At 39.1% G+C, this 13,013-nt stretch overlaps 1 protein-coding gene and 2 non-coding genes across 3 annotated transcripts; 1 reads left to right on the top strand and 2 right to left on the bottom strand.

Annotated features, from left to right (window-relative positions):
* Window positions 1–2,038: 2,038 nt before the first annotated feature.
* On the bottom strand, window positions 2,039–2,108 carry LOC117024340 (small nucleolar RNA SNORD2). Its single transcript, XR_004423416.1, has one exon. It is a non-coding gene; the product is annotated as a small nucleolar RNA SNORD2 (small nucleolar RNA).
* A 4,227-nt stretch (window positions 2,109–6,335) lies between these two features.
* Window positions 6,336–9,084, top strand: HSPA2 (heat shock protein family A (Hsp70) member 2). The gene has a single exon (XM_033109191.1). It carries the CDS (start codon window positions 6,709–6,711, stop codon window positions 8,614–8,616), a length of 1,908 nt encoding a protein of 635 aa, XP_032965082.1. The 5' UTR covers window positions 6,336–6,708; the 3' UTR covers window positions 8,617–9,084.
* A 3,384-nt stretch (window positions 9,085–12,468) lies between these two features.
* Window positions 12,469–12,542, bottom strand: TRNAT-AGU (transfer RNA threonine (anticodon AGU)). The gene has a single exon. It is a non-coding gene; the product is annotated as a tRNA-Thr (tRNA).
* Window positions 12,543–13,013: the final 471 nt, after the last annotated feature.

Genomic DNA, 13,013 nt, shown 5'->3' with positions numbered 1-13,013 from the left:
CATTGTGTGTTCACCACCCAGAGTCAGTTCTCTTTCTATCACCATATATTTGATCCCCTTTACCCTCATCTACCACCACCCTCCCCACTTACCCTCTGGTAACCACTAAACTATTGTCTGTGTCTATGAGTTTTTGTTTGTCTTGTTCTTTTGTTGTTTTCAGTTTTATATACCACGTATCAGTGAAATCATATGGTTCTCGACTTTTTCTGTCTGACTTATTTCACTCAGCATAACAATCTCAAGATCCATCCATATTGTCGCAAATGGTACTATTTCATCTTTTCTTATGGCAGAATAGTATTCCATTGTGTGTATATACCACAACTTCTTTATCCAATCACATTTGCCCTTTTTCACTGTATATATGTTACAAACTTTATGAATGTTAATGAATCTCCCTTTTAAGTCTGTTAACTTGAAGGAAAAACAGAAGTGCTATTATTTCAATAGTGGTCAATTTTCACAAATCACAGACAACCAAAAAGAATGTATCTTAAGATACATTGTATTATAGCAATATAACCTAATAAAGCAGAATCAGTTTCTGTTAAACATTTATTCTCAGTATTAATGTATAATACCATGTTTCTCAGTTTTCAAATTTCAAGATAAAATTCAACTACGTGTTAAATGAAACAATGGTTAACATGTTTTAAAAAACCTTTCGTGGGGAAATGAAATATTTGGTGAAATTTTAACCTGGCTACAAATACTTTGTGATACACACACACACACACACACACACACACACACACACACACACACTTCTTAACCATTTGAATCTTACAGCCATATTATTTCTTTATTATGTGTATACTTTCAGTTTTATTTTTGGTTAACTGTACCCAATTCATTATTATTAATATTTTCATTTCTTGTGCAATATCAAGATGTTATATATTTTCAGAAATATTTATGTTTTTATGCCTATTTCTTCAAATAATGAGTTACACAAACAGATCTAACTTAGAGTATACATAATTGTATATGCAGAAATTAAATAATTTAAAATCTCTAGCTATAAAGTTGGATGATAACTTGAATATTCATTCTAGTAATTAGATTAACAAAAATCAGAGAAAGTTAATTACAATGGAACAGTGGGTTCAGGGGCAAGAATGGAGAAGAAAAATCCCTAAAGACTTCAAATTCACATGAATTCAACTGCATTAAGAAAATAAGTTTAGAAAAGTGTTAGTTCCTAAAAAAACAAAAAACAAAAAAAAATAGAGTTAATCTCCTTTGGGAACATGAGGAAGCATATAGAACTACAAACCTGTAACAAATAGGAAACCAAAGATAAAAGAATATTTTCAATAATTAAAGGTGCTAGATCAATATAGTAGAGACTCAGCAGAAAATTTTTAATTGACTGGTAGAATTATATTCACAAAAGAAATATGGCTTCATTTTTGACTGTACTAAAATACAGATGTAATGAATTACAATAATAAGTGAAATAAATGCATTCTATAATGTGATTATTTTCTGTATATTAGCATAAAATGGAGTTATTGGGTTACATAGAGAATTTTTGTTACATTTTTTTAATCCATTGCTTTTACCTAATAAAATTTCCTCCTCTATGTTCAGAAGTTAAACTGTCTGTATATTACTTTTATGTATCCTGTATTTTTTCAACCTGGCTCTTTAAAATAATTATTTGCCCGAAAAGTTATCAATTCCTTCCATTCTCTAATACCAAAATAATAAAGCATTTAATATAGCTAACTATGATGTTCCTGAGCAGCTTCAGAAGTGCACACAGAGAATTAACTAAAATTATTATTATTGCCAAATCCTGTTTTCTTTCAATATAGAATGTTTGGAAATGTAATATTTCATGGCAAACACAGACAGGAACAAATTAATTAGGTTTCTTTATAATACAAAAAGAATTTAAAAATCCACTGATTTAGCTCTTCAGAGGGTTAATTCATTTCTCAAAATAACAATTTACTCATAGAAATAAGTTCCTAACCAGTATAATTCATTTTGTTTATTTTCAGTTTAAGAGTTTAATAATTCTTTTCTCAAGTGTTCAGCAATGAGTATTCTCCTTCATTTCAGGTCAGTCCTGGAAGATGATTGCCATCATTTCACTTAATTTAACTTCACTTAATAAGTGTCAACAATAATGGCATATTGACTCTGATTCTCCATGTATAAGACAACAGCCTCACTTCTTTTCAATCATTTCAGAGTGCTCCACAAGAGTCTGTCCTCCCAAGTTAGCACTGCTAAACTGAAGAAGGCACAAATTGTCTCTTTGAGTCTCACAGCCTTCCATGCCAAGGTAGTGTCCTACGCCAGGCTACTGTGTATCTACAATTTAACTGTAACTTTTACAAACCATTTTCCTAGACTCAGAGAACAAATGGTGAACATTTTCCTATAGTAACAGGTGATTGGAGAAATATTTTGAGACAGAGTACATCCAGAGAGTTATGAAATGGCAATATTTACAGAGATCTTAAATATAATAACTAGTTTGACTTCAGTTTGCTCATCCTTAAATTATAGGCTGCGACTTATTCCACCTTCTCTCCAGGCCAGCATTACCTCCTCAAACAATCCACAAATTTTATGAAGGTTGTATCTGGGTAGGGATTTAGAGAGTTCCAGAAAATCCATAATTTTTTTTCCCTAGGAATTCTGAAAAAGTTTATTCTTGCTCAGTCTTAGGCAGGCCTCAGTATCCATGACATAGTTTTAGACCTTACTTTATTCATCTTTGTATCTCTAGTACAAATATTTTCAGATGAGAATTTGTTTCAACTTTTGATCTTTGCAGTATATTATTTAGTACCAAAATATAAGAGGTGGGTAGAGAACCTTCCTCTTATACAGGAAAAAAATGAAGTTATTCCAGCTTTTTGGTTATAGAATGTGCCTCAGGTCACTTTTAATAAACACTGAGCTAGTGAATCACTACTGTGTTCCAGGTACTCTTCTGGGTGTTGGGGATTCATTAGAGAGGGTTTGACATATATTAAAGCTCCTGTTTTTTCCAGACTAGGTGTAACCTCAGTCTTTGGATTTTAAAAATATTTTGAAACATCTAGTATTAATAATCTGTCGAACAGATTTCACTTGTTGAAAATCAGTATTAATTTCTATGTATGTAGTAGGATTAGCGAACTGTGTTTCAATAGAATGTTAATAGTCAACTTTTAAAAAGCAACTGTAAAAATATGAGGAAATTTAGAAAAATTACCAATAATCTTACTATCTAGAGATAACCAATTCTGATGCATTTTTCATATACATAAGATTATTCTACATATAGGAGAAGATACAAAAGTCTTGTAATTATTTTTCCACTTGATTATATCAAGAATATTTTTCTGTGTCATTAAAATTCTTGTAAACAATTTTTATGGCTAACAATAATTCATCATATGGATGTACTATAACTGATGTAATCATTTACTTATTGTCACTTATTTAAGCCATTTCTTTTTTAATGTTATAAATAATACTACCTGCATGTTCTATTATTTCCTTAGGATGAACCCCACAGGGTAATGCTAAATGAGGGGTATGATTGTATTTAAGGTAAAGGAAAAATATTGTCACACTGCCCTCCAGAAATATTGTACTATTCTACATTCCCACCAGTAGAGTTTATCTGTTTTGATGTACCATTGCTGACACTGATGAGTATTATTTGATCATAAATTTGCTAACGATCATTTTTAATGGGCCATGTTTTTAATGAATTTTGAGCCTCAGTTCATCAAAGACCAAAATTTTTTAAAAGAATCAATACAAATAAGGAACAATATAAAAATTCCAAGAATGCTCAGTGTATGATAATGTTCTAGAACTGGAAAAGTTTATTTCATATAAAATCAAAATGCAAATACTGCGTCTTTTTGGGAAAAGCTCAGGATGCCATCTAAAGTATGAAACATGAAACATCAATTTACCAGGTGAAAAGTTAAAGCTGAAAAAATACATATAGCTAATGAAAATGCAGGAAAATTGCTACTGTGGTTTGAGAAAGCTGTGTTAAAGATGACTGTGATGGTTGGATTGCAAGATTTGTTTGTAATAACTGCATAGAGATAGTACATAGTTACTAAGAACCTCTCCCTTCTGAAGCTCTAATTTTACTGTTTGTGTGTAAGAACTGGCATGTTTGCTTTTTTGGGATCTTGCTTTGCTTGGGGTTAGATGTGTGAGGGCTGTTTGAATACAAGAGATCTGAAGAGTTTTTGTTTCTTACAGTTCTTTCTGCTTTCAGTTACAGCTGGGGCCCTGTCTCTAAATCACTTATCAGTTCTACAAAGAATTTGGATTGCTCTCCAGCCTACTAATTCCCTCTTTTTTAAAAAAACTACATAAAACACAACAGTTTACAAGATTAAAAAAAATCAAGAGATAAGTACTCACAGTTTAAGCAGCTTCAATAGAAACCTTTTGGTTTTATCTTTGTTTTCCTAATATTTTCTTTGAAAGATGTCATAGTTCAAATTTTCTCTTTAACTTTTTTCATGAAAAAGATGATGGGGAAAAAAAAAGATGATGGGAATTGTGGTTAAAGTCAGTACTATTTAACTAATATATTAGTAAATTAACAGCCAATGTGTTTTTAGAGATTGGAAATTACACACACAATTTTGTTACTGTTTTAACACTAGATAAAAGAAACTTAAATGTTCATTGATTGACTTTGTACGGTTCTGTTAACATTACCTTTTGGTCACAGATTACTTATGTTTCTCAGACAAAAACTTCTCTCCAGCACTGTCTCACACAACTTTGATACGGGCTATATATTACCAGCCTCATTCAAAGGATGGTTCCCCATTCCCATAGCCTCAGGGGGGAAAAACATCGTGGCACATAAAGCTCTGAAATGTATCCCATCCACCTGAAGAGACTATTCCTTGCTTGCATCCCTCCCCTTGTAGTGACACTAATCTTCTGTACAGAACATGTAGGTGCCCCAGAACACACTGCTCTCTTCTGCCGATGCTGCTACAACCCATGCCTCACCTCCCCTCTGTGTTGGCAAACTTCACCTGCCGGCTCAGGCATGTCATCTCTTCCAGGAAGCCCTCACCAATAACACACTTTTCCCTCTCTGGATGTGCCCCTCCAGACCGTCAACCTCATAAAGACAGACTATTTCATTTGTCTTTTTACTCTCACATAATAGGTACCCTTTAAAACTTGTGGAATGGATGTCTATAGTTTCCCCCTCATAATGTGAAGTGTTACCCAGCGATTTTGTTATTGTTTTCCTTCAGGAGCCCATTTATAGGAGTCTGCTTCTACCTCATCACCTGGTTCCAGGCAGTACTTCCAAATCCATTCTCACAGTCCTCTGACACACGATAAAATGAATTGTGCTCCTTTACCTACCTTCTCTGAGGGTTTATGCCTCTAATGTAACTCATCATAGCTAAAGAAAATCGCACTCAGTTGAGCTCAGTCATAAACATGACTCGGTCATAAATACGATCGCGCGTGCGTATGCTGGGGATGAGAGAATCTGGCTGGGCCTGAGACTAGGTTCTTTTATGGTGCTTCCAGGTGAGGGTTTTGATTATAGATTTTCCCGCGAAGAATTCAAAGCAGCGGATAAAACACTTGAAACCAAAAACAAGGAAAGTAGTGGAGAGAATAGGGAGACGAAATCAGGAAGCTTAAAGTGGCAGGACAAGCAGGAAAAATGGGAAGCGAGATAGAAAAAGTTTAAACGCTGGGAAGAGGAGCTGCAGTCTTTCCGTTCTCCCAAGCTTTCCGCGGCGCGGAAAACAACGTCGGTCTCTCAAGGCGCTCTCCCGGGCTTCTACTATTGTCCCCACCCGCCAGTTTATATCGTGCGTTCACACCCACTGAGACGCAGAGAAATACGCTATGGTAAACTTCCAGAAGGCCGACAGCCCGACTCAGCAACTTCAGTGTCATTTCTTTTTGTCCCCGCCTGGGGGGAACCGCTCTCACGCTGAGGCCACGCCAATGTTTAAAAAAAAAAAAACAGACTCTGGCCCTATTTCCTCGGTGGAACCTACTCAATGAATTGCCCTGCCCCTGCGCGCTAGGTTCGTCAGTACACTTGGCAGCTAACTACACTTAAGGCCTATGAACAGAGCCGACAGCCCAGGTGGCTCCCCTCTCGGCGGCCCCCACCTCCGCGCCTCCTCCTCGAGCCACGCCCCAGCCTTTCCTTCCCCTCCCCACTTGGAAGTTCGCGCTGTTCATTGGCCGCCTGCCCTGCCAATCCAGTGGGCGTTGACGAATCCCGCCTTAAGAACAGGAAAATGCACGTACACCTGGCAGGGGTAAAGGGGGCGTGCGCGAGCCTAACACCCCCAGCTGCAGGGGGCGCTTGAGGCTTCGCGAACCCTGGCCGCGGGGGTATGTGGGAGGGGTTCATTTGCATAACGGCCGCCCCTCGCCTTCTTGCGCGGGTCGGAGTCCCGCCCCTCACTCAACTTGAAATCTGTTGGGCCACCCACAGGTCACTCCCACTCAGTCTAGCCTTGGCGGGCGGTCCTGGGAGCGGATTGGCTCCGGGGTTTTCCACAAGGCGGCAGGGAGGTGGCTATAAGAGCCGGGAGCTGAGAAGGGGGAGCGGGAGGTTCTGGTTGCGCTCGCGGTGTCCCGTGCTAGTCTACCGTTAGTTTGACGCCGCGGATTTTCTGTCCCTGGTGTTCTCGCCTAACGTCGCTTGCCTGTCTTTCAGTCAGGATGTCTGCCCGCGGCCCGGCTATCGGCATTGACCTGGGCACCACCTACTCGTGCGTGGGGGTCTTCCAACATGGCAAGGTGGAGATTATTGCCAACGACCAGGGCAACCGCACCACCCCCAGCTACGTGGCCTTCACCGACACCGAACGCCTCATCGGCGACGCCGCCAAGAACCAGGTGGCTATGAACCCCACCAACACCATCTTCGACGCCAAGAGGCTGATCGGACGGAAGTTCGAGGACGCCACAGTGCAGTCGGACATGAAGCACTGGCCGTTCCGGGTGGTGAGTGAGGGAGGGAAGCCCAAAGTGCAGGTGGAGTACAAGGGAGAGATCAAGACCTTCTTCCCGGAGGAGATCTCCTCCATGGTCCTCACTAAGATGAAGGAGATCGCGGAAGCCTACCTGGGGGGCAAGGTGCAGAGCGCGGTCATCACCGTCCCGGCGTATTTCAACGACTCACAGCGCCAGGCCACCAAGGACGCGGGCACCATCACGGGCCTCAACGTGCTGCGCATCATCAACGAGCCCACCGCGGCGGCCATCGCCTATGGCCTGGACAAGAAGGGCTGCGCGGGCGGGGAGAAGAACGTGCTCATCTTTGACCTGGGCGGCGGCACCTTCGACGTGTCCATCCTGACCATCGAGGATGGCATCTTCGAGGTGAAGTCCACAGCCGGTGACACCCACCTTGGCGGCGAGGACTTCGACAACCGCATGGTGAGCCACCTGGCGGAGGAGTTCAAGCGCAAGCACAAGAAGGACATTGGGCCCAATAAGCGCGCTGTGCGGCGGCTTCGTACCGCTTGCGAGCGCGCCAAGCGCACCCTGAGCTCGTCCACACAGGCCAGCATCGAGATCGACTCACTCTACGAGGGTGTGGACTTCTATACGTCCATCACCCGCGCCCGCTTCGAGGAGCTCAACGCCGATCTGTTCCGCGGGACCCTGGAGCCGGTAGAGAAGGCGCTGCGCGACGCCAAACTGGACAAGGGCCAGATCCAGGAGATCGTGCTGGTGGGTGGCTCCACCCGCATCCCCAAAATCCAGAAGCTGCTGCAGGATTTCTTCAACGGCAAGGAGCTGAACAAGAGCATCAACCCCGACGAGGCGGTGGCCTACGGAGCCGCGGTACAGGCGGCCATCCTTATCGGGGACAAGTCAGAGAACGTGCAGGACCTGCTGCTACTCGACGTGACCCCGTTGTCTCTGGGCATCGAGACAGCTGGCGGCGTCATGACCCCGCTCATCAAGAGGAACACCACGATCCCCACCAAGCAGACGCAGACCTTCACCACCTACTCAGATAACCAGAGCAGCGTGCTGGTGCAGGTGTACGAGGGCGAACGGGCCATGACCAAGGACAATAACCTGCTCGGCAAGTTCGACCTGACAGGGATTCCCCCGGCGCCCCGCGGGGTCCCCCAGATCGAGGTCACCTTCGACATCGACGCCAACGGCATCCTCAATGTCACCGCCGCCGACAAGAGCACCGGTAAAGAAAACAAAATCACCATCACTAACGACAAGGGTCGTCTGAGCAAGGATGACATTGACCGGATGGTGCAGGAGGCGGAACGGTACAAATCAGAAGATGAAGCCAATCGCGAGCGGGTCGCCGCCAAAAACGCCGTGGAGTCCTATACCTATAACATTAAGCAGACGGTAGAAGACGAGAAACTGAGGGGCAAGATTAGCGAGCAGGATAAAAACAAGATCCTCGACAAGTGCCAGGAGGTGATCAACTGGCTCGACCGAAACCAGATGGCAGAGAAAGATGAATATGAACACAAGCAGAAAGAGCTGGAAAGAGTATGCAACCCCATTATCAGCAAGCTTTACCAAGGCGGCCCTGGCAGCGGCGCGTCCGGAGCCTCCGGGGGACCCACCATCGAGGAAGTGGACTAAGCTTTCACTCAAGTCAGAGTAAACCTCTTTTCCTTTCTCTATTTTTTTTCTCCTTTTATTTTTGTTTCTTCTTTGAAATGTCCCTGTGCCAAGTACGAGATCTATTGATGGAAGTCTTTAGCCCGGTGTATGCATATGAAAGGAAAGGTGCAACAACTTAGTTTAATTATAAAAGGTTAGTTCTAAAGTTTGATTTTTAAAAACTTTATTTGAGGTTTCTCTTTAATGCATTTTGCGTATTTGCTGACTTGAGCATTTTTGGTTAGCTTAGTTTGAGATGGGAAACCTGAAGTTTGCACACATGTTCTGTGGAAGCTTAGTAATAAAATATATAGAAGCTTGAATTGTTTATTTTATGTATTACTTTAAGACAAAAGTGAACATTGCAGTAAAGTCAAGGACAGGCATTCTTTTTGCAAACAATTGCATAAATACAAATTTGAAGTAAAGCTAACATTGATCTCAAAATTACTGTCTTGGAGTTTTCAATTTTCCCTTGGTCCTGTTTTACCCATGTTGGTCTTTAAGTAAGATATTAGTATGAGGTGAAATTTATCTAACTCAATCTTGTCTAATCCTCAGATGAGGTTCCTGCTTTGAATTACCAACAACTGAAGGGGAGAAGATCTGGATAAACTTTCCCCCACCCCCTCTTTTAATACAGAAACCAGACTGAGGTCTTCCAGTGTACCCAAACTCCTAAGGCTTGGCTTAAGTGTTCAAGTGAAAATCTACCTGATTATTCCAGCAAAATACAAGCTATATTCTGGAATTAAGTGTAAAATTATTCTTTCTCTAAACAAAAACTGGGGCAGGAGTTATCTTCTGATAATAGCCCAAAGTAATATGAAACATTGCTTTCTGTGACAGGTGCCTAAAACGAGTCAGTAGGCAGACTTTAAAGCCACTTAATAATAAGAGCCCAAATTTAGTCAAACTTGTTTTAATTATCTAGTAAAACAGCTCAACTTAGTTTAAGGCAAATTTCACAAGGATATGTTTCAAGTAGCAGGTGGAAGTTCTTGGGGCATAGGAGGAGATAATACAGTGTTTTGTTGTTTGTTTTTTTCTGATTTAGGAATCATAATGCTTTTGCAATACCTGCCTTAAATCACTAGAATATATTTCTTTTTTAAAAAGGCAAACTGCAAGATAATCCTGTATTTTGTTAATATATAACCTGTCCATTCTCTAATATATCTGATTTGAGATTGTTAGAGATGGGAATATTGCAACCCTCTGGGAGCCAACTATCCTCGGCTTAAACTTTAAAATCCACATCCTTGGGAGAAGGGGGTTCATGTTTATTTTTTTAGTGGAATAACTCTCCTGCTTTGTTTTGATTTATTCTCTTTAAGAGGAACTTGGTAGGAATCCTGTAAAGCTGATTGGAAAAAATGTATAGTTAACATAATGTTTTCACCACACATAGACATCTTGATATCTCTTCCCAAGTGATGTAGATTTGCTTCATGTTGTTCATAAGATAATAGTGTATTGTAGAAGCCATATTTTTAATTTAGTAGTGGACCTTTTACCATGCAGAGATTAATTTTTGAGATAATATAAAAAGTAGAGAACAAATATAAAAATAATGGGCTTTGGTAATGACCCTCTCACCAAAAGCTGACTCTTATGTACATATACATTTTTTTTCTCTTCTTTTTAGCAAGTTTTATTTGGGTGGCCGGATGAAGATAAAAAGGCAATCATGAAATTTGCTTCAAAATAAACTAAAAAAATTTTAAAGGTAATTGCTCTTTACACTGGAAAGCTGAAGATAACTTGGGTTTTTCAGTGCTGGTGCCAAGCTGGTGGAAAGTTTTCAGCAAGGAGGCATTCAAGGGTGTTTCATTGACTACAGACAGTATCACATAAATATTTGACAAACTACCTTGGTACTAACAGAACAGGTCAACAGTAGCCGTAGAGTGACATTTAGCATTAATTTTTACCAAGATAATACCCGTTCTATTAAACTTTTATTAGTCCTTTTATTTGTTGAAAGTGTTTATCCCTTGCTCTAACTTCAGAATATAATGGAGTCTTTCTGTAAGTGCAATTTGGTATTAGTATGACTTATTTTAGATCTTACCTTAGAAGACATTAGTTTCTAAAGGATCAGAAAAATGACTAGTGGTAGTCTCTGATCCTGTGGACTGACCTCTGATAAATGGCTGTAACACTAACATCAATCTATGTAGACACTTCATTTTTATTATTTTGAAAAGTAATTTGTAAAACTCCTAGCTTTGAGGGTTTTTATTTAATTCTGTCTTCTCAAATTAACCTAGATCTGAACATTATTAAGATAAAGCTACCAAAGCAGCCATTCAATGTTTCCAGGAGTCAGTTGAAACTGGTAACCCAATAACCCCTGGGAACTCCTTAGCAGATTTTAGATCAGCTATAGTCAAATGACAATGGAAAAAGTACTTGATATTAGGGCAAGGGTAAATTACAGTTTAAGGAATAATTAAGCATCACTTGAACTTGAAAGTAGTATGTTAGAGACTAGTGGTCATGACTAAAGCAAATGCAGTACATACAGAATACTAACGGATTAAAAAATACATTTCTCAGAACAGGCACTTAAATTCCTCTTACTTGAATGTCTGTTTAACATAGTTATCCCGGTTTTGAGGCAATAAAAACTGAACATCTGTCCAAATAAGACATAACAAATTGTTTACAGTACTTGAGATGTGAAAAATTTCAAAACAAGCTCACTCAAAAGTTTTTTGTATTTGATATGTATAATGGAAATTCACTAAAACTTGTACATTAGGAGATACTAATGCTACATATTTAAACTTAACATGCATAATGGGATATTTAATGAATCATCTAATCAATATGTCTAGGAGACTTAATGAGAATTTCTTTATCCTAAGTATAATCTTAAATAGGAATACAACCTGGCTATCTAGATGAAATCAATATTTCTTTTTTATGAAGTTCTAATACTAGATCCATGATAAGGCCTTCCCCTACTTTAAATTAGTTTAGTAAAGTTGTGTTGTGAGACATGTTCCCGTTGCTTTTAAACACTTGAATTAATTTGAAGTTTTTAAAAGAATCTTAAATCCGTACACAAGACAGTTGCTAAAAGACTGTGTTTAGGTTAAGGAACAAGAGGAATATACTCAATTGCTTCTGTATATTTAATTTATAAATAGGTATGAGAAAACTGTTTTAAAGGACTATCCTTCATTACAATTAGATAGAATTTCATGCCTTAAAAAAAAAGTATGGATCTAAAGATCCCAGTATTTATTCTTGATATAGCTCTTGGAATGGAAATATTTTAGGGTGTATGCATTTCTGAAACTTAATGGAGTGATAATGTTGAAATGTCTTTTAGAACAAATCAAGAAGCCATAGGCTGTTTGCTCCACCCCTTTCAGAATAGATTGTTTGTGAATTCAACATTGGGTAAGTAAGCAACCAAAAATCGAGTTGCTAATTCAAATATTGGCATTGCCATTTTAATTTTTAAAGGTAGAATTGTAACACCATGAGAAACCTGTCCATTATAACTTTTTCATAGTATAAGCATGCATTATATTCAGTTAATGTCTTGGGTCTAAAACCTGACGCCAACAACTTAGTTTTATGTTATATGCTCTTAGTTGTATGACCTTGAGAAGCTTCTCTTAACTGGGGGGAAAAAAATCTTTCCCTCACAGGTCACTTGGAATTATTAAATAATTTAGATGTTAACTTGATCCCTACTTTAACGTCATAGATTGTTTTTTTTAATAGTTTTTTAAAATATTTTTTTATTTTTTAGGTTTTTAAATCTTATTTGCAAATGTTTTTTTCTTTTTTAAAGGAGGGTACAGCTCACAGTGGCCCATGCAGGGATCAAACCAGCAACGTTGGTGTTACTAGCACCATGCTCTCACCAACTGAGCTAACCGGCCACCCCAATGAGTTATTTTTTTTAAGAGAAAATTATATTTCCATTTTGGGATGTGAGTTTTTAATGTCATTGAAAAAAAAAATTTGGTAAAAAATCGAACCTAAGACATCAGTGGGTCATTTTCTAAATAAATAGAGTCATAAAAACAATCTTTCCCCCCTTCTTTTGTTAGGGTCTGGTAATACAGAAGTATAAGATGGTCCCTTCAGAGTTATAGAAAGTTTCCTTTAAATATTATGTCCCTCTAGCACATGTGAAATAACTTGTCATATAACTTGTATGTAGGTCATTGTTTGGGGTTCTCAACTTTTATTTTTACCTTAGTTTTATACATTAGACAGCTTGATGTTACGGTGAGGTATAAAAGATCTTTGGTTTTCTATGATCATTTCTTCATTCATTGGGATAAACTGAAGAGGTTGACTGAAGTGTGGTCTTCCTGATAATGGTTGTGAGGTGAATGGATTCCATC

This window comes from Rhinolophus ferrumequinum, chromosome 6 (assembly GCF_004115265.2).
Source record: "Rhinolophus ferrumequinum isolate MPI-CBG mRhiFer1 chromosome 6, mRhiFer1_v1.p, whole genome shotgun sequence".
In the NCBI taxonomy this organism is placed as follows: Eukaryota; Metazoa; Chordata; class Mammalia; order Chiroptera; family Rhinolophidae; genus Rhinolophus; species Rhinolophus ferrumequinum.
The sequence above is the reverse complement of the archived record's forward strand: the minus strand, read 5'-3'. Positions and strand labels throughout refer to the sequence as shown.

Excerpts from the sequence above, each read along its gene's own strand:
- HSPA2 (XM_033109191.1), top strand. The coding sequence starts at position 6,709 with ATGTCTGCCCGCGGCCCGGCTATCGGCATTGACCTGGGCACCACCTAC.